Source organism: Akebia trifoliata, unplaced genomic scaffold (assembly GCF_017979445.1).
Source record: "Akebia trifoliata isolate Shusen 1 unplaced genomic scaffold, ASM1797944v1 Contig00722, whole genome shotgun sequence".
Classification (NCBI taxonomy): domain Eukaryota; kingdom Viridiplantae; phylum Streptophyta; class Magnoliopsida; order Ranunculales; family Lardizabalaceae; genus Akebia; species Akebia trifoliata.
The window spans coordinates 9450-35366 of NW_028237149.1; the positions used below are offsets into that span (position 1 = coordinate 9450).

General features: G+C 33.7%; 2 protein-coding genes across 2 annotated transcripts; one reads left to right on the top strand and one right to left on the bottom strand.

Moving 5' to 3' along the window:
• Positions 1 to 5454: 5454 nt before the first annotated feature.
• LOC147381146 (uncharacterized) lies at positions 5455 to 9680 on the bottom strand. The gene is made up of 5 exons (XM_086430795.1): positions 9248 to 9680; positions 9080 to 9148; positions 8893 to 8976; positions 8688 to 8792; positions 5455 to 5913 (listed from the first exon to the last, which is right to left on the bottom strand). Exons 1-5 carry the CDS (start codon positions 9622 to 9624, stop codon positions 5625 to 5627), a joined length of 924 nt encoding a protein of 307 aa, XP_086286921.1. The 5' UTR covers positions 9625 to 9680; the 3' UTR covers positions 5455 to 5624.
• An 11987-nt stretch (positions 9681 to 21667) lies between these two features.
• Positions 21668 to 24476, top strand: LOC147381147 (Mannose-binding lectin superfamily protein). The gene is made up of 3 exons (XM_086430796.1): positions 21668 to 21770; positions 22026 to 22247; positions 23915 to 24476. The coding sequence occupies exons 1-3, from the start codon at positions 21768 to 21770 to the stop codon at positions 24260 to 24262; spliced, it is 573 nt and encodes a 190-aa protein (XP_086286922.1). The 5' UTR covers positions 21668 to 21767; the 3' UTR covers positions 24263 to 24476.
• Positions 24477 to 25917: the final 1441 nt, after the last annotated feature.

Consider the following 25917-nt stretch of genomic DNA (forward strand, 5'->3'; position numbering starts at 1 on the left):
TTTACTTCTGATCTAATGTCAGAAGGTGCCTTCTGACATTGAAGAATTTACTTCTGATCTAATGTCAGAAGGTGTCTTTTGACATTGAAGAATTTACTTCTGATCTAATTCAGAAGGTGCCTTCTGAAATTGAAGAATTTACTTCTGATCTAATGTCAGAAGGTGCCTTCTGACATTGAAGAATTTACTTCTGATCTAATGTCAGAGGTGTCTTTTGACATTGTCTATAGTACTTTTGATCTAATGTCAGAAGGTGCCTTCTGACATTAAGAATTTACTTCTGATCTAATGTCAGAAGTGCCTTCTGACATTGTCTAAAATGCTTCTGATCTAATGTCAGAAGGAACCTTTTGACATTTTCTATAGTACTCTGATCTAATATCAAAGGTGCCTTCTGACATTAAGAATTTACTTTTGATCTAATGTCAGAAGGTGCCTTCTGACATTGTCTATAATGCTTCTGATCTAATGTCAAGAGGCACCTTTTGACATTGTCTATAATAGTTCTGATCTAATGTCAGAAGATTTCTTCTGACATTGAAGAATTTACTTCTGATCTAATGTCAGAAGGCACCTTTTGACATTATCTATATTACTTCTGATCTAATGTCAGAAGGTGCCTTCTAACATTGAAGAATTTACTTTTGATCTAATGTCAGAAGGTGCCTTCTGACATTGTCTATAATGCTTCTGATCTAATGTCAAGAGGCACCTTTTGACATTGTCTATAATAGTTCTGATCTAATGTCAGAAGATTTCTTCTGACATTGAAGAGTTTACTTCTGATCTAATGTCAGAAGGCACCTTTTGACATTATCTATATTACTTCTGATCTAATGTCAGAAGGTGCCTTCTGACATTGAAGAATTTACTTCTGATCTAATGTCAGAAGGTGCCTTCTGACTTGTCTATATACTTCTAATCTAATGTCAAGAGGTACCTTTTGACATTGTCTATAATATTTATGATCTAATGTCAGAAGGCTTTTGACATTGGAGATTTACTTCTGATCTAATGTCAGAAGGGCCTTCTGACATTGTCTATAATACGTCTGATATAATGTCAGAAGGTGCCTTCTGACATTGAAGAATTTACTTCTGATCTAATATCAAGAGGCACCTTTTGACATTGTCTATAGTACTTCTGATCTAATGTCAAAGCACCTTATGACATTGATATAATACTTCTGATCTAATGTCTATATATCTAATGTCAGAAGGTGCCTTTTGACATTGACTAAAATACTTCGGATCTAATGTCAAAAGGCGACTTATAAACTTTTTAAAATTAAAAAATTATATATATATATATATATATATATATATATATATATATATATATATATATATATATATATATATATATAGGATTCCGTTCAATGGCCAACATTTTGGCAAACACTTTTTCAAAACATGGGTTAGAGGTCTTGGAATGGGCTGATTTTTGGTGAGGATGATCTCTACGGTGAGGAGATCATCCTCACCAAAAATCAGCTCATTCCAAAACTTCTAGCCCCAGTTTACAAGTTGAAAAATCGTGAACCGTCCATTTTTTATAAATCATTTTTGATGGGGTTAGAAATTTTGGAATGGGCTGATTTTTGGTGATGATGATCTCCGCACCGTAGAGATCATCCTCACAAAAAATCAGCCCATTCTAAGACCTCTAACTCATGTTTTGAAAAATGTGTTTGCCAAACTGTTGGCCATTGAACGCTACCCATATCTATATATATATACGTATGATCTAATATCTAATATCGAAAGGCTCTTTCATACATTGACTAAAATACATGACTTGATAATAACATAAAATAGTGTTATTTGCCAATTGTTAGAACTCACTCATCTTATTAATTAATAAAGTTATTTTTATAAGTGAACTGACTCATCTTCTTTAATTGTTTGATGCAGATTTGTACTATGTGGATGCTCAACTTTAATTTTTATATATAACTATTGTTTATACTTCTACGTGGGAACAAACATGAGTGGATTCATGCACGTATAGTTGTTTATATTTGCTACAATGTACTTATAATACATTTCTTTTGTATGCTTGACTATAATACTTCTGATCGGCTAAATATTTGTTATATAGATGTGTTATGTATATACCATTCTGGGTTTGATTATACAGATTAACATGAGTGGATTCATGCACATATACTTGTTTATATTTACTACAATGTGCTTATACTACATTTCTTTTGTATGCTTGACTATAATACTTCTGATCGGTTAAATGTTTGTTATACGGATGTGTTATGTATATACCATTCTGGGTTCGATTATACAGGTATTATGTTTATCAGGAAAATTTCATATGTCCATATTTAAGAGGAGATGTGCTGAAATTTTTATAGAATCAAAAGTATTTTATAGGATTATAGATTATAAAATTCAAAAATTATAATTATAAATTTATTATATATATATACAAACATATGATCTAATGTCGAAAGTCTCCTTCGTACATTGACAAAAATACATGACTTGATAACTACATGAAATTGTGTTATTTGCCACTTGTTAGAACTCACTCATCTTATTAATTAATAAAGTTATTTTTATAAGTGAACTGACTCATCTTCTTTAATTGTTTGATGCAGATTTGTACTATGTGGATGCTCAACTTCAATTTGCATATATAACTATTGTTTATACTTCTACGTGGGATCAAACATGAGTGGATTCATGCACACATACTTGTTTATATTTGCTACAATATGCTTATACTACATTTCCTTTGTATTCTTGAGACCATGGGAGAGAGTTCTTTAGTGCTTTTGATAATATTTATTAATTGGTACTTTATAATGATTACTGCCTTTAATGAAGAAAAGAAATATGTAACATTCTTTGCATATACCTTTGGGGATTACAGGCATATATATATATATATATTCATGTGGCATATTCACTTACACAATTTTAAATTGTACAAGGATTCTAACCTTGTTTGAAAGATTATATTTTTAAAGACTCTAAACTAATGTAACATTAGTTTTATGTTATGCATCATCTTTAAGTAACTTATCTTGAAGTTAATCCAAATAAAATAAAAAGAAAGGAACTCATGTCTCTTTTTCAAATTTGACAATAAAAGTTTGCAGTTGACAAATTTTTTCCCAAAAAATATTGAAAAACCTTCCAAATAAATTTGTAATTATTTTTTCAATATTTATAGACTACTACAACGCATAGAAGGAGAGTTATGAGACTGAATGTTTAGAGTTATTCAATATTTAAATATAGACCAACTTTCCCTACTAACGAGTTGGACCCCAATTGTCCCACAAGTTCTTAGAAATTCTCAAATAGCCTATGGGCAACCCCACATAAGTTGATGGAAAACACAATTAATTTTTTGTAATATCTAATACCATCTTAAATAATTTTCCATGGAATGTCATACTTTTGCCACTGAAAATCAACAATTGATCTATCGGGTAGGCATTGAACAAAATGAAGATGAATAGTCTACCCCTCTTTACTATCCAATATATAATAAGACACGTGTACATTTTCCAAGATAAAATGCATAATAATATATTAATTGGTCTAACCAGTCCTTTAAATGGACTTAACAAGGGACTATTTTGACCATCTATTACAAATCTTAAAACAAGTATGTGTAGATTAATATACATATAAAAAATTGTTATAATGATAACTACAACAGTACCCCTCATTCCGCTTCACGTTGTATTGGTAACTTGGGTAATAGATTAGATGATCAAAGAATAACCTTTAAAATGCACCTATATATCCCTGGTCTCCTTGGCTCTTGCCTTAGAAAATAAAATAAATGGTCATATTTGCATGTTTTGGAATTTGCCATTACAATAAATAACGCGAGTCATATAAATTGCGTTAATGTTTGCATTTAAACTTGAAGATATACAAAGTATTTCACTAGAAGCTATAAAAGATTTGTATACCAAAGAGACTAAAAAATTTCTCGAAATGTACAAAGGGATCTTATATGAGAAATGATCATCTTTCTATTGTACCTGAGATGTTTATATAAATCACTTTTATATAAAAAATAAATTTTTTTAAATGTATTTTTAGAAAGATACTTGTTGCTTTTTTTCAGGCATGGAGCTACATGTTCCAATTTTATCAAAAAATTCACAAATTTCAATTACCTAAACCAATGTGTCATAGATGTCAACTCAAGTCATTCACTCAGATTTACACAGATCGTTGAAAATACTTTTTCCTGAGAATTTATAAAATAATCAATGTGTCACTGATGTCAAGTCAAGTAATTCACTCACTTAGATTTACACATCTTTCCAAAATTTAATTTCTTGAAATTTTACAAAAGAATCAATGTGTCACAAATATCAAGTCAAGTCATTCAATCACTTAGATTTACACAAATCTTTTGTAAAAATAATTTTGCCAAACTAAACAAAATATTTAATGTGTCACGGATGTCAAGTCAAGTCATTATATCTTATTTTTTATATTATTCATGTATTGAATAAAATAAGGCTTTACAATAAACGAGCCTAAGATTCTATAAATAGGAAGGTGTTTTTACCTAAAAAATACAAACGCCTTCGGAGTTGTTTTTACAAAGGAATATGAGTTCTAACATGGCAAATATGCAATCGAATGAGGTTGATGAGCTCAAACTTGATTATTACGAGCCTTAGATGTACACAAAACTTATCGAATCAACCGATAAAAATGAGAAGGTAGGAAAAATGCGTTCTGGCAAGATTTACTCGATGATGGTAAGAAACTAAGATGTATGATGAGAAGTCTGTGCATATTTATTCCGAAAAGGATAGGAGAGTATATGAGCAGGGACAACCCAGACAACTACAAAAGTGCCGTTAATAGGATGTATGATGAAAATAGACGGATGTTTATCCGAAAAAATAGACAACAAATTCTAGGATCTGATTATGCGGAACATCCAAATGTGAACTTTGATTTCATAGATGAGGTATTAGAGAGTAACAATATTCGCTCTCCATATTATATGGAGAACGACATTAATCAAGATAGTAGTCCCTAGTATGTTTGTAGGAGGATGTATGAGCGTGATATAAATGTGGATGTTTTGCTATTTATGTGTTAAAGAATAGAATCAGAATGTTTTTGTTTTAATAAAAATGGTTGAGTACTTTTCAATTATTTTTCACTAACACGACCCAACTATTGAAATGGGAGATGAAGTTTATTAATATAACCCACTTCAACTGTTGTAATTACGTATTATTTTTTCTTGTTAATAAAGTGATAGTGACAATGCAAACCTATAACTCAAATTTAAAATCATGTCAATTTCATTATGAAAGATACGTGACAATGTCATAGCAATAAAAGAATTGAGAGAGGGACACAAATTACTCTTTAGATAATGTAATATAGTTTATAGAGATAAAGATTTATTCTAGTAACTCAAGAATTGTGTAAAACAGAAGGTGGTCGTATCATCATTTAAAAAAAATTCTATAAATTACCTTCTATAGAGGCATCTCATTGAATATTATTTAACTTTTTGGGAGGGTAAAACATCTACTTATATCATTCACAACCATTTTAAACAAAAAGGAATTGTCATTGCTCAATTACAATTTTAAAGGTTTGTTCCTAATAACATCACATTACAAAAAAACCTAACAACATAACTGCTAGTAAAACCATACTAATACCAACCAAAACACAAGACATCCCACAAGCCTCCAACTTCTCATTTTTCTTTTGATTCAGACAAGCACCACGAACTTGATCATTAAGAAAGTGTTTCTCAGCATCTTCTAAGGTCTTAAATGACTTATAACATGCTCCGGGATAACGATCGACATACCTATGACACTCTTCCCAAGTAGAGTATATTCCAGGCTTACGTCCAATAAACACGACATAGTATTTAGCCATCCAAATATACCTGCACAATAATGTTCAAAATTTAAGCCATCAAAATATACATAAACATAGTAATAAGCTCATGTTTGCAAAACGCGTGCAAGTGATTCTTCATACTATAACACAATGATGGACCATCATAATCCAATTGATTGTTTAAACATATTTATAATTTTACAAAATAAATCAAAATCATATGCCTAAGTGATTATTTAGACATGTTCATTGACCAAAAAACATATAAATTTGTTTAAACATGTTCATTGACCGAAAACAAATAGATGTTCAGCCATTTATAAATTCTTAAATATTTGATCCTATGGACAATTGAATACAATGAATAAATAAAATGTTAGAAAGATCTTGTTGAGATTGAATTCATAAAAAATAACTAATTTTATCATAATGATTCATATGGACACCTCAAGTAAAATAAAAAGATCATTATTTCTCAAAAATATCTCTTTCTACATTTCATCCTATGGACACTTGAATATAATTATTCTGATATAATGTCAAAAGGATCTTTTTAACATTATATCAGAATGTCTTCTATACAATGTTAGAAGGATCCTTTTGACATTATATTAGAATGTCTTTTATACAATGTCAGAAGGATCCTCTTTACACTATATCATAATGTAATATGATTGTACAAAAATATTCATAACTATTTTTCGAGTAGAAGCCAACCTCAATTATGAAGTAGGAGGGTACACACATCTCCTACGATTGTGGCCACGACGTCCACAATTTCCACATCGATAATATAAATGTTTCTCGGACTGACTTTTGAATCTATTTTTCTTTGGCCTACCGGGCTGCATTACAACATCTGGAGGGGATACGATCACATCATCACATCTAACAATCCATTGACTTTCATCAACTGTGGGATTGATGGAATCCTTGTATGTTTCTCGGTATCGATCAACTGTGAACCAATCCTCTGAGAAATCATACGGTGACATTTTACTATGCTTGATGGCAGAAATGGCATGAAGGCATGGGAGACCAAGCTGGTCATAACGACGACATGTGCAACTCAGCTTTCCAAGATCGACAACATGTCTATTTTTAAGTACACCAACCTCGTAAATATGCGTTCCAGTTTGACGAACATCCACATAATTTGATGGAATATCAAATCTCTTAATTTCACGCAGAGCAAAAGGAGTCAACTGATCTTTGAATAGTTTGCATTCTTCAGACCGCTCAAAGAAATAATTAGACAACTTAGTATGTGTTGCATGAACAAGAGCTGTAATCGGAAGTTCCCTTTCTAACTTTAGAACCTTGTTCATACATTCAGATATGTTCGTCGTCATCATGCGATATCGTTTGGCAGGAAAGTAAGCTCTAGTCCATTTTTTCTGATCGATGGCACTTAACCATTTGTAATATTTGGGTTGAGTGTCGCGCAACTCAAGCATCTCACGTTCAAATGCTGGAATGCTATATATCTTTCCCATCATCCAGATCTTCTGTTTGGCAACGTTGTCCTTGAACTCACGTACAAAGTTATCACATAGGTGTCTTAAACAAAACCCATGGATGACGTTGGGAAATACAAGAGGGACACTCTCCAGAATGCCTGGGTGACGATCAGATATCAATACGAATCGACTTTCAATTCCAATAACTTTATCTCCGAGGATTCGAAAAAACCATGACCAAGAATCGGTATTTTCACTCTCGACGACCGCAAAGGCTATTGGGAAGACCTTGTTATTACCATCTAAGCCAGTTGCAATTAAGAGTTGGCCACGGTATTTACCTTTTAGGTGGGTGCATCAACTGATATAATACCTCTTATGTTATTTCTGTAACTCTTAATACAAGCACCAAAACTCCAAAAAAATCTCGCAAACCTATCTTCCTCTCTACATACAAGTACAGTGACAGCATCAGGATCAACACGCATTAACTCTGCACAATATGATGGTAATATACGATATGACTCGTCCCATGAACCAACCAATTCCGATATAGCAAACTCTTTTGCCCTCCACGCTTACGATACGAAATTCTAGCACCAAAGTGTTTTTGAATATACGTGATAATTTGGCCAGGTGTCATATTAGGATGTTCCTTCAAAGTCGCCTTCACTCGAACTGCAATCCAACGACTACTGGCTTGCCTATGGTCACGACCACGTGTTGGTAATGCACACGTATGATTGAAGATTAACTTCTTTATTTCAAAAGTTGGAACCCCGCGGAGTTTAATAGCATGAATGCGCCAATGACAACTTTGGCTAGCACACTTGGCTGAGATTGCTTTGTGACAAGTCCTTATAGGTTCAATTTGGAAGTTTGACAACATGGCACATTCTTTCAAAGCTACTTGAAATAAATTTTTTGAACCATACGTATTTCCAATTTTTAATTCCATCCTTCCTCTAGAACAATTTTCAAGAGAAAACTCAATAAATTCCTCCTCAAAATATGGGCTATCGTATCCTTCATCATAAGCTTTTTCCCACATATTATCAGATTCAACACCATCAGATCCTTTATCAGAATCTAATCCCATGTCTACGTTGCAACAAAACGCCTCTCTTGCGTCGGAACTACTGCATGAACTATTTTCTGAGACTTTCTTTTCGGATGAATTACGCGACTCAAAGAATTTACTTTTTTCTCTACGAGAGCAAACACCCTTATCCATATCAACATCCCCACCATCAAACAGACAATTCATTGTAGAAGGAAAATTGTACCTAAACATAGATGTGCCAAATTTAGAAATATTTCTAAGAGGATTAATTGAAGAAAGTAATACGAGTAGACATACATAGGGGTTGAACATCCTGAAATATCGACGCATAGGTCTGGATTGGAGGGATCTGAATCTGGAACATTTCGATGCGCAGGTGGATAAATTGAACTCCCAACTTTACTGTAGACAAAACAATATGAATCAAAAATTCATGGAAAGTTTATATATGAATTTTTAAGGTTCGAATCGCCCTAGCGTATGCCTAGTTTCATATACTAACCTAATAGGTGATGAATCTGGAATTTGTCCACTATCATTGCATCCCTTGGTTGGATTTGTTGAAATATGATCATCTTCAACATTCCTTTGTAAATGGGATTGAAAAAATAATTAGAGATAAATCGCATCGATATAACTTAGACTACAACAAGTTCTTAATTTAAAATAAAATTAAAGAAATAACAAACCTAGTTGCACATCTTTCTATTTTCAACAACTTCGAAGGGATCACAATCGGCTCTAACATTTTTTCCCTTCTACATGTGTAAAATCGTAAATCATTCGTATCAACCACAAATAAAATACAACAAATAAATTTTTTCCTATAATAGATACGAGTTTATGATGTCTCATACCTATTTTCAAACATATTCTGTGTATGCATAAGGTTAGTATCATTTTCCATTTCAACAAACCGTCGAGATTTCGTGATGAAAATGTATATGGTTTGGGAATCTTCCGGTACTCCAAAGAACATCTCTTTAACGTCTGCATCATTTTCTATATCTATCTCGACGAATGGAGGGCTAATTCTATACAAATATTTTAACTTCAAATTTATCTCATCTCGACTACATGCGGTGACTTCATACATCATGTCGGTAAATATTTTAAATGAAATATCACGTCCAACATACTTATTCTTGCATTTACCACTATACTTAAACCCGTCAAATGGGTCTACAATCTCTCCATCATAAAAGCATATCAACGAAATCTTCCTTTTATCCATTTATTAGATTCTCCCTGCATATGATATTTTCATACTAAGAGTGAGATTATTTATGACCAAATGGAAATCTAAAAAAATATATACAAAAAATGGTACATATTCTATCATACCTTTAAGACACAATACATCAAACACATTAAATGCAACACGATAATCAAGTTCTAAGACACTAACAATTGTTGTTCTAACTCATGAGAAAAATATCATCTTACAATCTAAAATTCTACTAAATTTCAATAAAACTAAATAATGAAAAAAATATCATTACATTTCTTTAAACATTAAAAATCTAATAGATCATAACTATTTTACTCAATGTCAAAAGGCTTCTTTTGACATTAGATCAGAACTATTTTAATCAATGTTAGAAGGAGCCTTCTGACATTAGATCAGAACTATTTTATCAATGTCAGAAGGAGCCTTCTGACATTGGATCAGAACTATTTTACTCAATGTCAAAAAGCTCCTTTTGACATTAGATCAGAACTATTTTAATCAATGTCAGAAGGAGCCTTCTGACATTAGATCAGAACTACTTTAATTGTAACACCCCAGATTTTCAACTCATATCTCGAGAAAATTAAATGGTGAGATTTAGAGGAAAATATCGAAGGAGAGACTTAGAGTAAAATACTCGGATCTTGTTATGATTAATTTCAAGGAAAATCGACTTCGCCATTAGTTTCAAAACGATCGTAATATATACATTAGCTTGTAAGCAAGTATGAATTTGAGTTCGGATGAAAAGTTATAAAATCCTCGAATTTCGTATTAAGTGGGATCCAAAATAGTGGAATTTCGTTAGAGTGAGAATCAGAAAGATTTGATGACACCGTTAGGTCTGTAACGAAAAATTATTCGAAATAGTATATTCGTTTATCGCTTTCCGAGTCCGAATAGTTAAGTTATGATCGAAACTAGAAATGAGGGAAAATTACAAGTATGCCCTTAGCTGTGTTATAAAAGAAAAGTCTGATTTTCTTTTATTTTCATTTTTCTCTCATTCTCCAAGAAACCCCAAACGACAGCCACTTTCAATCCAAGGGTTTCGACCCATTGCCATCAAGTTTGTGCGCGAACGAAGCCGAGTTGAACCTCGACGAAGAAGACAAAGTTGTTGGCCACGTCGAGAGCTACAACTTCACCGTCTTTACTTACCCATTCTTGTTCGTTTTCTCCATCCTCCATCAAAACCAGCCAGGTAGCTCGAGTAAACCTCAACATCTTCCATCCGAGGGCTTCATCGAGTTAGGAGCTAGGTCTATACTTCATTATAGAGGAGAAGGAGAATGTCATTGTCGGATACTTTGCAAACCCTCGCTCGTTTCGCATCCAAGTCAACCCAACCTCAACACTCGAGCCATCCAACCTTGAGTTGTAGTGCTAGCTTGTATCCTTAGCGTCCACAACCAGGTAAGGGACTTCCAATTCTTATTGGTAGCTTTAGATTTCTCAATGTGCATTTAGGGTTTTGAAACAAAACTTATTGTTTGCATTTAAATCGTAGAAATTGGTATTTGTTTTCAAATTCATGGTAGAAGTAGGTGTTTTGTTTATATTTTATCGAATTTTGATAACAAAATCGTGGGTGGGTCGAATGGTTCAAAGAATGGAAGAAGAAATCGAAAAAGGGATTGAAAAACCCAAAAATCGCCAGTGAGGTTCAAGCTGTAGGTGGGAAGGGTCGGTGCCACCGGCACTTACCGAAGGCATTCTGTCGGTTTCACCGACAGAATGAGGTTTCTACCACCGACAAAATCAAATAACGCGAGAAAATTTTATTCTGTCGGCAGGACCGTCGGTCCCACCGACATCTGCCGATGACCAATATGTCGGTTCCACCGACAGAATCCTGGTTCTGCCACCGACAGACACAGTTTTGATCAGAACAGTGTTCTGACACTTGGCTTGACCTGTTCTGACTCTTGGCTTGACCTCTTCACACTTTATACACTATTTCTCACCCTTTATTTCATTAAAAACATTTACTTTAAGTTCTTTAATGAAATTAAGGTTTTACCCCCCATTTCGGAATAATGGGAATAGTTTTAAGATCCAAATCTCAAAGGATCAAAATCCGAATTTTGATTTAAAGAACAAAACGTAATTTTCGACGTTTTCGCCAAGTTTTCAAAATGAAATAACTTTCGCGTTCCTTTGAATTAGATTACAAAAACTATATGGTGTCGAATCTCATGATCGAGACTTTCATTTCGAAAAACCCGTTTTCAATTTCGAGAACTTTGAAAAATTGAGTTTTCGACACTTAGCCAAATTTTCACCAGCTTTCCTTATTTTTAATAGCTTTGGCCCCGTGCATCGTCGGGACCTTATTTTTTTTATAAACTTTGATGATTTTCAATGAAAAAGGCCAAAAGAATGACTTTGAAAGATTGAAAATGGATGGTTGATTTGAAATGATGAAAAGTGAGAATGTCGAGGGAATGGGAGAAGGGAATGAACGTTAAAATATCAGAATCACGCCCGAGGGGTGATTTCTACATTTTACATTGTATGTTGTGTGTAGCTTGGTGAAAGGATATCCAGGTTAGTAATGAAAGGGTTGCATGTTTATTTCCGATTATGTTAGCGCGTGCGCTGAGTACTATTGTTTATTTTAGGCCGATTGGCCACGGTTGCATGGTAGGAACTGGATATCCATTCTCAACCCTGTTCTGTTAATTTCTCTTTTGTTTTAAATGAAAAACTATATATATACATAGCTATTTTGTGAGCTGTTAAAGGGTTTGTGAATGCCTGAAGGGATAGTGCGTCACATCATCCGGAGGGGTGCACTATCCTGGGATGTACGGTAGGGACCACCAAACTCATACGTGGTATGGGACGCGTATGAGAGTGGGGTCACAACTGGAATTCGGGTTCATTCCTTTCTTATCTTTACCAGTGAACGTGTATTGTAAAGGTGGTCGTATACGAGTGGAGTGTCATTTGGGAATCACATGCACGCCTGATAGGCATAGATGAAGATGATTAGTCAGTGATCACTAACAATCTAGTAGTAGTCGAACGTTCTGACACATCGAAAAGAGACCCATTGCTTACGGTCACGTCAAACGGTCAGCCTGAGCCGGATAAATGGTCCCACAAGCGTGGTAAACAGCGACCAGCCACAAAATCAGGAACTACAATGTTATTGAGGAATATCATGTCCCGACTGGGAGCAATCCAGTCGTGAATCCCAACTCTTTAATTCCAATACTCCACCATTTGTATTATATATATGTCGTTATATTTCGAATTACAAACTGAGAAGCATGTCTATTATTTCAATGTTGTCAACATTATTTGCACAAAATGGAAATGTATAATGAGTATGGATGATTGACGTTATGTGTAATTTTTAAAACTGTTTAGTTGCTCATCCCTAGCTATATGTACCAGTTGATCGTATTTTATCTTGTAAAACCTTGCATGTGTTAAAATGTTCAGTATGCTTTATTCGATCATGCTTAGGAAGGGTTATTAGTAGGAATTGGCTGTGGACTTACTGGGCAACCATTGTTACTCACCCTTTCCTTCCTATTTTTTTTTTAGTTTCAGCATTTGCAGCTACCGAGGCAGGCGTAGAGTCAGTAATTGAGGAGTATCTGGTCGATCAGATCGACGATCAGAGTTTATTGCCTGGTGAGCACTAGGGCCACATCCCTTAGTGTTGTCAGTTTCATCCAAGATGTATGTAGTTTTTGGATTTGAGAGTTTAGGCCTATGTTAGAGTGCGAGTGTTTTGGTAAGCCTATATATTGGTAAATCTTCTGCACTCTGATCTACTTACATGTTAGATGTAATTAGTCTTCCCCTGTTATTTTCCTGTATCTACATTTTTATATACAGGTTTTGTTATAAATTGGTTTATCAGGTTTGAGTTCCGTGAAACGCTAACATAAATAGAGGAGACCATGCCGAAATTTCGAGGTGCCACCTAGTACCTTGGGATTTGGCCTTGGGATTTGTGTTAGCGTTTGGCGGGGCGCCACATTAATAAATGTCAGAAGGAGCCTTCTGACATTAGATCAGAACTATTTTAGTCAATGTCAAAAGGATCCTTCTGACATTAGATCACAACTATTTTAATCAATATCGTAAGGCTAGTATAAATGAAAAAATCGACATTTCATAAATAAATGCATTGAAGAAAAATTTAGCAACACCTTTTATTGGTTACATGCTGAAAATTTGAGGTAGACTTTACATGTTAGATGTACATTAGAAGACACCATTCAAAGGTTTTTCATTGTCTTCCTATGTCACCATTTTTGGTGCGTGATATACTTGTATGACAAAATATATGTATCTTAATAAATCAATGAAACATAAAACTGATTTATACATATTTCAGAAATCAAAAAATTACTATCTTACATGCATATAGGTATATTACACGAATTTGGTGGGTAGGATTTACCCTAGTAATGTGTAATCATACGTCTATATCATGGGATGTTATATAATAAAAAAGATCATGTACGGCCATACACAACTGGATCTCATATCTTGGTTGCAAATTTAACATATCATATATGGACACACAACTGAATCACATATTAAACAATGCAAGTGCTGCCCAAAACAATAATAAATTAACAAAATCTAGAGTTATATAGGACAAAAACAGAGCAGTTACAATAATAAAGGCCGGAAGCCTTACCATGGAGCACCATCCACAAGACTATCACGAACACTACGGTAACTCTGTTGAGTATTGAAAGGTGCATTCTTATAGGCCCCACCGATGGTGAGGAGATGGGCATAAATCCACACTATTGCCACTGAGCAATTTGTCCACAAATCGATTAAATATATGACACTTTGAGTGTAAAACATGAGGAATGTACTACAATTAAGTATTTTAAGGATGTTTGCACGGGTTTACAAGTAAGAAACCACTACTACTATTTCTGTCTGAGCATAAGACTTGGATAATACTCACTTCCAAATAGATTATGAATTTGTGCCAACACCCATACAACACTCAAGCATTGACCTCAAAAGTTTTATGCTCAAGCTCAGCTTAAGTCAGTCGTATTTCCTTCTACTCACAAGCTTGGTGGGGTTAATTTTGGAAGGTTGAAGCAATAAGTGAAGCTTCAAAGTTACACTACGAAGTGTCCAATTTCATTGTGAATGTTTATTTCTTCCTGTCGAAAGGGGATTTGGAATTTGAAATCTTGAGCCCTGACGTACAGATTTTTATTAAAACTAATAATATCCTGACTTCAACTTGGACAGAGGTAAGAGAAACAGAGTAAATGTGTGACAACAACAATGAATGCCAAATTTACATCAAAAAAGGGAATCATATCGACAAAAACCCAATAGCAATGTCCATCCCTAACAATATTAAGAACAAGATACCTAATCTCGTTAAAAATATCAGGATGGTGATCCAAACATAGATCAACAAACCTGATCTGCGACAGGAATTGTAAGAAATGGGAACCTAAGGAAACCCTCCCCTTTTTAGAAGAAGAACTACTTTCCCTAAAAAGGTATCTTAACTTAAAGCTAAAATTCATTTGTAATAATCAACCATCTTCACATATATTATGACCATTATATTTTCCTAGGCAAATATTTGAATTGGGATCGAACTCAAAATGAAAGACTAGGATACAATTCATAGTTCATACGCTTGGTATCATTTTTCATTTCAACAAGGCGTCGAGATTTCGTTATGAAAATGTATATGGTTTGGGAATCTTCCGGTACTCCAAAGAACATCTCTTTAACGTCTGCATCGTTTTCTATATCTATCTCAACGAATGGATGGCTAATAAAAGTATATTAACGAAATCTTCTTTTTATCCATTCATTAGATTCTCCTTGCATATTGTATTTTCATATTAAGAGTGAGATTAGTTGTGACAAAATGAAAAATCTATAAAAATACTAGGAAATAATGGTACACATTCTATCGAACATTTAAGAAACAATACATCGAACACATTAAATGCAACACGATAATCAAGTTCTAAGACACTAATAATTGTAGTTCTAACTCATGAGAAAAATATCATCTTATAATTTAAAATTCTATAAAATTTTTATAAAACTAAATAATGAAAAAATTATCATTGCATTTCTTTAAACATTAAAAATCTAATACAACTCTAGAAAATCAACATTAAACATGAAACTCTAACAAATCCAAATCAATCCAAAAAATTAGTCATTTAATGATAAAATTTACATCAATCCTAAATAGTCTAAAAATTCAAATACTAATTGTACCTAATCAAATTTACAATCTCGGGTTCGAATACCCCAAAACACATACACAAACAATTTCAATTCAAATTTCTCACGATCTTCACAACAGAGAGAGATAGATCGAAACTATTCTCATGATCTCCACAACAGTAAGAGATAGATCGAAACTATTCTCATGATTTCCACAACAATGAGAGACAAAGACGGAGAAACTTACAAGTTTCTCACGTTCTAACAACGGAAAGAGATAGAGAGAGAGAGAGAGAGAGAGAGAGAGGTCATACCTCTTCGTCTTCGATTTCTTGTTGCACTTGTTCGAAGGAAACCCTTTCAACTGTAATTTTAGAAATTTTATCAAAAGAGACGAGGACAAAATGGTATTTTCAGTAAACATTAACAAAAGGGTATTTTCGGGAAAAAAAATTATTGGGTTACTGTTTTTACCGTTTTGGTAAAATAAATTAATTCTGAAAACGGTAAATTTACCGTTTTCGGAATTAATTGCTACAGTTTACCGTTTTGGTAAATAATTGAAAAGTTGTGCATGTTTTGGTAAATCTGCCTAAAAATAATCTCTATCGGACAACAGAATGAATGTGCAATTTAAATAAAGCTTCTTCACTTCAACTTCATGTTGTGTTTGGTTTGTAGGAATTGTACTTAATGTGGAAACTCATTTTCTTGAAAACAGGATTTTTCCTTGTTTGGTTGATTGTAAGAAATGGATGGAAGTCATTTTGTTGGTTGAAACCAAAATACAGATCCTACTTGGGTTCAAATGTCCAAAACCATATCCAACTATAATAAGTCAATCCATTTTTTTTCTTTTATACATCGCCGGCTTCATAAATTAAGGAGTCCATCACAATCTAAAGTCGATCTATAGTGGATTGAGGAATCTCATCAACAAAAACCATTTTAACCATTTTGAATTGGTTTTTCCTTGTTCCAATTGTGGTTAACGTCTTTGGTGTTTGCCTAACACAATCTATATGCAATTTATTTGACATTAGTGCAAGTCTATTCTCAATTGATAATTAATCTAAATTCAAAAAATAATCGCTTAATATAAAAAAATATAAAAAAATAAAAAGATAGTTAGAAATCACCTATAAAGTTGATTTTAGCTAGTTTCACCAATAATTTGAATCTAGCTGGGATTCATCAAGATTTATGTGGTTCTTAAATGCGTGACTGGTGGTGAATTATTTGATAGAATTGTAAGGAAGCTTCTGTTACATTAATCTTTTTTCATATATTTTCAAATGTCTGAAATAGTAAGTTGTTTATTTATTTTATTTTTATTTTTTATGTTGTATTTGACATCTATGAAGTGTAATTCATATAGGCATTGAGAGAGAAGCTTTCAAAAGCCAAAGGAAGGAAGCTCACCAACAGTTACTGGACAGTGTAAGCTAATTAGGTAATCTCATGCTCTGTATTAAAATGGAATACTATCCCTTTGTTTGTTTAACGGTTTGGGTCTAAGAAACAATAATCTAAGTGGCTCATTTCGACGACTTACCCACTTTGTACTATTTGACTTTCAGGTACGATTTGTTAAAACCTGCCCTTGATATACTACTTTTTGTTTTGGCTTATCATTTGTATCTTGAAAATTCGGATGATTGGTTATTGCATACAACCTGTGGAACAAAAAATATAAATTTATTTTGAAATTTTATGCCATTCTTTTCCAAAATATTCCTCATATTTATCTCTTGTATAGCAAAGGCAACTCTAGCATATATATGTACATATGCAACATTTTCTTAGTTGGAACTGACTGAATGTGCTTGTTGATTTGTTTAGATTCCATTAACATGGATTTGGGAGGAATGGCTTTCACAGTATGGATATTCTATTAATTAGTTTTATCTTTGGATGTCGTAACTTCAATTTGCGGTTAAGAATAATGCTAAAGTGACCGCAAGATTGGACCTCACATCGCACACCCTGACATGAAAGAGTATGGGAACCATAGATGCTTTCCCTCGAGATATGAAGTTATGAATGTTTAAGCTGTGAAAAATTTTCATATTGCATTATTTGAATTTATTTATATTTATACATTTCAAGTATAAAGTACTGTGTTCTTCATGGAAATCATATATGTGTAACTTGTTCTTTATGATGATTTGTTGCGTCGGCGATTGCATTGAAACTAATTCTTTTGCAATTATGGACATGAAGAGTAATTGTGTATCACTTTATAGGAATTCCAATTTCATTGTGCTAAGTTCAAATATCTTCATTCCTTATGCACTTTTTTTCCGTTGTTTCTATTTATCACATATTAGGTCTGTTTCCAAGAGAACTAAATCATGTTGAAATAGGAAATGACTATTGAAGAGTATCATCAGAAGGTATTGGAAGAGAAGACTGAGGAGAGGAAAATCAACTTGGATAAGGACTTTGAATCTATGCCACAACTTTCAAATAAAAAGGGAAATGATGATATCTCTATTAAATTGGTGAAAACTTAAATTGACTAAAACTTGTGAAATATATTCTTTTTTTTCTACCAAATAATGATTTTGATACCAAATATTTTGACTATCTTCCCATTTATTTCTGTATCAGAGATCTGACAAGGATAAGCAACCCAAAGTTACACTGGATGGCGTTCAAAACCGGATGATAATAACGAGACAGGTAATGAGATTGTCTCTCCTAGTGGGTAAGTGTTCTTTGGTAATGGTTGGCATTCTCAACCTAGAGTTTTGATATTAATATGTATGTCAACTTCTAATTTTCTCTCATTAATTAGTAGGTGGAGATACATAGAGAACTTGATTCTAGTTAGATGGACACACTGTTTATGCCCATATGGAGAGAGCTATTTTAGTTATCTTTTCATAAAAATGACTGACATTATTGAGTCCCTTCATTTTGCAATGTCCTTGCTCAGTCTCTTCTGTGTGACATTGTCATTGTAACACATCCTGTTAAGTGTATTGCTTTTATAACAACTGATTCCTGATTTTGAATTTTCTTTTACATTACTTGGTTCAACAGTGAGCACTTGGAAATGGGAGAGAATATAATTGAAGATGTTTTTATACCTAAACCCTCCGTCAACCCCTTACGATTTCGCCAGGGTTTTGAGGTTTTCACATAAAGAATTGCCGGTGATATTCTCATACTCGTGGAGACTCGAAGACTATTAAGATCTTCACTTTTAAGAGAGTGCGAGTTCTTCTACTCTTTCTCTAATTCTTGATTTTCATTTTTATTTGCTCAAATTTTTTGTTTTCTTCTCTTTCTGCGGTTGTTGTAATCTATGCTTGACTGGTTAATGGACTCACTATCTCCCTCTAATTTCTTGCATGTTTTTCTTGTATATTAGATTAAAGATTCGCAACATTTCTTCGATTTATCTTTATATATATTTTTATTTCATTTTTCTACTTTTTAGTGTGCTAATGGAATTTTGATAATTTTTTAAACTTGATTTTGGCGATATTTGTGGACATGTTCTTTTTTAGATTTTATTCAGAAAATTTAATGAATTCAAAATGAAGGCATTTTGGTATTTTCCTTTTAATCTATTTAGAAGACTGAGGTCAAGGGGGCATGTCTTAAACATGAAGGTGCAAAGGGCTTGGAAGCAGGTAAAAAAAATTCTAGGTTGAAATCAATGAATATGGTATTTTCCTTGTAGACTGGGATCAAGGGGACATGTTAGCAATTTTAAAACATGGGTATTTCCAATATTAAGCAAAATGTGTGGTGCATGTTTAAAATTATAATTGTTTTTTTTTTTTTTTTTAAATTATTCTTATAGCGACGGCCTTAACCGTAGCTAAAAGCTTATTTAAAAAAGGGTCCCGGTCAGCACCAAACATTTTGGCCAACATTTTAGCCAACCATTTTTGTCCTACATGGGTTAGAAGTTTTGGAATTGGCTGATTTTTGGTGATGATGATCTCCTCACCGTAGAGATCATCCTCACCAAAAATCAGCCAATTCCAAAACTTCTAACCCACGTTTTGAAAAATGTTTTGCCAAAATGTTTGGTGCTGAAGATTCCCTTTAAAAATATGCTCATTAACATGTAGTGACAGCCACTAGTGACTGTAGCTATAAGTCCAAACTTTTTCGTTTACTTGGCTGGCCATCGATACAACATATAGCGATGGTACTTTTAGCGGCAAGCAATGACGGTCAGGCTGGCTATCTTTGTATCCTTTTGCTATGATTTTTGTTGGTTATAGTGAGGGTTATGACCGTCGCTATAACAGAATTTTGTAGTAGTGACTATATGATGTTGCTTTGATAATGAACTACATGATTTGGGATACTAGAAAGTGCCTAGAGCTTAGGGTCCTACTTACAGTTTCACCCAGGTTCTCACATGGAGGTTTAATTCCAAGCAAGTTGTCCCAAGTTACATAAGAAGAGTAGGGGTTTTGTAAGCCAAGGTTCTAATGAAAAACCAAACAAAAGAGTTTGAGAGGGGAGATCGAGAGGGGAGAGGGGGATTCAATAATAGTAAGAGACTTAAAACTTGGCTCCTACCTTAGTCTTCTTCTTGCTCTTGTCTTTCTTCTTCTCCTTATTGGATCTTCAAAATGGGTTGAGATAGAATTTGGACACAGTTTTGGGGGCTTAGAGATTCTTGAGAGACAAATTTGACAAAATTTTGGCAGGGAGGAAACTCTTTTTTTTTACCATACTTTGGGAGATTTCTTCATTAATTTATAGCAATTCTAGATATTTAGGAATATAATGATTCACACACCACAAATTCAACTTAATTACAAGAATTCTTAGGTATTAGACCTTGAATACACTTGGTCAAAAAGGCCTTGATGGTGAATTAGAACTTAATGAGTTTCACCAATCAAGAAGATTAAAGGATAAGAGTGTAATTGTCCTCAAAGTCTCTAGAGAAATCATTGGAGGATATAGTCATTCCATGCAAATTTGAATTGGTCCTTGCTTGTGGAATGGCCCAGGCAAGAAAATCAATGGTTCTACCCTCTAGAACGAACCCGACTAAATCTAGCTTGGTCCATGCCTAAAGGATGGATCCACCTTTGTTTAGCTGAAAAACTTTCCTCCTCAACTCGTTTGCCTTTCAAAAACTCCAAGTCTCGGAAAGCTTTTGGGAATGAATCTAAGATTGCCCACGAAATGTCAATTTCAGGGTATCTACAATTGTCCATCTTTGCAAGAGTTACTTCTGTAGTGAATTGCAAAGAATCACCTGAGTAGGCTCACATTGAAGAGCCTTTCGATCTAAATAGAACACTCTCTAACCACAATGGTTGGATAGGAGAAAAAAAAATGATCTTCCCCAACTTGGAGTCTAACAGGGTTCAGATCTACCCTCTGACCGCTGATTTATATAGCAATGATATCGTTACTTTGTTGGAAACCTGAAAGAGATCATCACTTATATAACCAACGAGATTGTCACTTTGAAATAAAAAAAAAATCAGCCACCTAACTACATTATATCAGTGAGATCGTCACTTTGGAAAATGTGTGATCTCTCACTTCATGTTTTGGGAATTAAAATGAATAGTGAGCCGAAAAGGGAATTTCGTCAAAAGTTGATCACGTTTTGGTAAAAAAAAACAAAAAAAGAGGAGTGAAAATTTGAATGGCTGAAGTGGTAAGCAAGCATGATTTTGCATAATCCCTAATATCCAAAGCCTTGGCATAAAATTCGCACTCATATTGTTTGTAGAATAGATTCTTTCATTTATAAATGAAAGAATAAAAAGAAAAGAAATAAAGCAAATTCGAAGTTAGTGGGACAAAAACAGAATCAAATGCTCCCACTTTAAAAATGTATATATTAACACTATTTCCCAACACAGACCAGCACGCTAACAATCTCCTTTCCCATATTTATCTTTTAAATAAAGAGTTAGAGCATCTGGTGCCACCTCCTCTTCGTCCACATGGTATGAAATACAAACAAACTTTATATTAGTAAAATCTTTGCTAGTTAATTGAATTACGAATCAATGGATGCTCTCAATTGTAAATTATTTTATTTTATATAAATTACTTCTATTTAAATTATTAAAAATTAATTCTTTTACTAATTAATAAAAAAAATCAACACCATCGATCGAAGGTAATCGGGATTCTTTCTAGGATAAATCCATTAAGGTGGTCCCAAAGGGGGAATTTATGTGTTTGTTTTGTGAATGAAGGATGGTGAGAAGAAGGTTGGAGGAAGAAAGAAGACTATAAATGTTGGACCATGGGGAGGTAATGGAGGGAGCAATTGGGATGATGGGAGCTACAGTGGGGTCAGAGAAATCACGCTCGTTTATGACCGTTGCATTGATTCCATCAGAGTTGAGTATGATAAGAATGGTAAACCTGTTTTAGCAGAAAAACATGGAGGCCAAGGAGGCAATCGGACGGTGAAGGTAAGCCCAAACAAATCTTTCACCAACTTTCCATTTTTTTTTTAAACTTATGTAGTTGTTGATCATCTCTTGAAATTTGAACCAATGAGGATATGTGCTTAGACCCATAGCTCAGTTGGTTTGACACATTGCAAAACAACTTTTGAGGTCGTGGGTTCAAGTCTAGCTTACCTGTCAAAAAACAAATATTGAATGAAATAATTTACCCGAATTCTTAATTGAATAAAAAAAATGTACCTTGGGTTTGAATGGTCGAATAATTATATTATATTATATAGTTTTTCTTACAAAAGTGACGTTTATATGATATAGGAATTGATTCGATTCAAACCTAATATAATTGTGTTAATTGATCAGATATGGATTCTAGTATTGATATCGGATTAAAAAAACGAATCGAATAAGGACTGGATTGGTCCCAGATCGACATTATTTGATTGGGTCTCAACAGGACTGGAATATTTTAGGAGAATTTACAGGCACTATGTAAATTTTTTTTTTTTCTGAAATTACTGAATCAATCAAGTTTTTATTTATATTTATAAAACTCGCCACATACCGATTTGCTTAACGAAACAACATTTGTTTTCCTCTGAAATGGTTATTTGATGCATAGTCGTTGAGCGGATCATATGATATATTTACATTTATGCTCTTAGTCAAGTAATTATACCAAAATGAAAATGCTAGTCTCAAACAACATTTGAGGTTCTTCATTAAAGAAAGTAAGAAACAGCTGGAATGGGAGGATGCCCTTAGTGATTAACAGGCAAAAAGATAACTGAAAATTTTGTCAAAACTCTAAGAAACTAGAACTGATCTCGAAAAAAATATTTAGTTTTCCTCACATCCCAGCCATATGTTTGATGGGAGCTTCATACCTTGTTCTGGGTTAGAAAAGTCTATACCAAAATACTTGACAATTTTGGTAAAATGGCCATATTTTTTAAAACATGGATCTAAAGGTCTTTAACAAAAATATGGACAATTTAAGACCCACTTTTTAAAACATTATTTTGACAAAGATCTTTTTAAATATTATTTAAAAAATGACTAAAATGTCATTTTAAAGTTTTGAAGAAATAATCACCTTCTCATGACACGTGACAGTGGCCTCCATGTGTTGATAAATATTTTAAATGCCCTATGTTTTAAATTTATGATAAATGACTTAAAAACCATTGATTTTTCTTCCCAAAATCAGTCGTCTCCAACCTATTGGATGTGGATGGTGGTGGTGATGATGATGATGATGATGGTCATTTTTCAATAGTCTATAAGAGAAGATCAAGTCAAAAGACATCCCAGCAATTTTAAAAGATTGGGGTAACTCAAATATTCACCAAAATGTGAAGTGGTATATATATAGGGGGTGCTCAAGGAACATATGTAAAAACAATCATTTTTCAAAATATGGGTTAGAAGTTTCGGATTGAGCTGATTTTTTGTGACTGAGAAGATCATGCATATATATATTTGAAAGATCTAAGTATTTAATGATATAATACTTTAAAAGGTCTCGTAATAATGTCCTACAAGTGTCCCTCAAAAGGTATATTTTTCTTGACAAGACCTTTTGGTCCATGTTTTTAAAAAGTATGGTCAAGGTGACTTCCCCCAAAAAAATATATCAGAAACTTATACTCAATTTATATGGTTCATGCTAGGTTACACTGCGATACCCAGAAGAGTTCCTGACTGCTGTAAGCGGCCACTATAGTCCTGTAGTGCATGGTGGCTCCCCTGTGATCCGATCACTCACTTTCAAGACCAACCATAGAAGTTTTGGGCCATTCGGAGTAGAAGAAGGGACACCATTCTCATTTCCCATGGATGGAGGCTTGATTGTAGGCTTCAAAGGGAGAAGTGGTTGGTATTTGGATGCTATTGGTTTTAGTTTGTCTCGTTTCAACACATTGAAACTCTTTGATAGACTGCATACGATGGTCCAGAAACTCCTTGGCCAGAAAAATGATGAAACTCCCGACGGCAAGGGAAACAAGGCTCATGCATAGTGTCACTCATCCATATTTTTTAGTGTATTAAAATATGTCTAAGGTTAAAACTTTTTCTTCTTCTCCAGATCCTTTTGATATGAATGCAAATGCATGAGGCTTTGATCCCAAATATCTTTTATTACCTCTCAAAGACTACCACTTTAACAAGGTGCATGGTTTTGGAAATTGTCCAAGATTGAGGTGATTTTTTATGGTTTGTTAGAAAAGTAGATCCAAAAAATTCATATTATGGAAAACTCTTTGTTTTGATTTACCTTGGAAGAATATAATCCAACAAGAGAAAAACAATTCTTCTATCCAATGATGATAGAGCATATAATCTGTAAATCAAATGAAAGTGAGAAAAGTATTTATCAGTTTTGATTGTTGATAAACCGAGGCACAAGCCTAAAAGTGATAATGGCCCAATAACACTATAAATTGATGTTGAAGGAACAACTACCTCCCAGGTTTCAACGATCCTATCTCTATGATTAGTACTAGCTAAAATGACTCAATCAAATCTGTTGATGGCATGTACTTCAAAAAGGAAAAAATGATAGGGAATGTAGTCTCAAAAAGGATCGATTGAGATGAATGTCATGACCCGATTTTTGAATATATATATAGAGTCCCCTTTGGCACCCAACATTTTACCCAACAATTTGCCCAACACCGAGGAGATCATCCTCACCAAAAATCAGCCCATTCCAAAACTTCTAACCCATGTAGGACAAAACATGTTGGGCAAATTGTTGGGTTATATATATATATATATATTGTAGATGCCCTATGTAGGTTTCACTCAAGAGGCCTCCACTCTACTTAGGTTTTAGGGTCGTCACCATTTATAAAATCAAGGTCTGGATGGTTACCAAAAATTAGTTTTATAAAATCAACCTGTCATTGAACAAATAAGTCTTAACCAAGATATATATTATTTTGATTGATAAATTGGGGTTAAAGGGCCCCTCCCTAAATATAAGATCTTAATAATAATAATTACAGTATAGATCTTCTATTAATATCCTCTAAAGCTCTTGAGGAACACAAGATGTATCCTTAGTTACCATAAAACCAGCGCCCACCACTCCAAGCTTTGCCAAATAATCAACAGCTTTGTTAGTTCGCGCCACATGAACTTCAAAGTACTTCCCAACATCTGTATTTCCAAGATCTTTCAATCTCATTATTTATACTCTTAATTGAGTATAACGAGTCTGAACACATTACTATTTTAGCATGCCCCTTTCGATATGCAATTTTCAATGCTTCTAAAATTGCCTAAAGTTCTATTAAATAATATCCTTCTTGTAGACACCCCATTTTTGCAGTCACCTGATTAATCAACTCGTCAACCTGATTGTGACGATTCCCAATGATGGATGATTATTCCAATGCTTTATTTGTTATTAGATATGTTTCAGAAATTCAGATGAGGTAACAAAACTATAGAAACCACGCTACGTTAGGAAAATATAACCCCAAAAATATAAAAATCATAATCTTGCAGACAAAAAGAAGTTTTATGATAAAAATCACTGTTCAAATTACCAAAATACCTGAAAGTGCCCTCGATCCGCGAGGTGCGCGGATCCGCTTTTGACCTTTGAGATTTGGGAGTCGTCACCTAGTCATTACGGTTTATGAACCGAATATTGACTCTAGAAAGG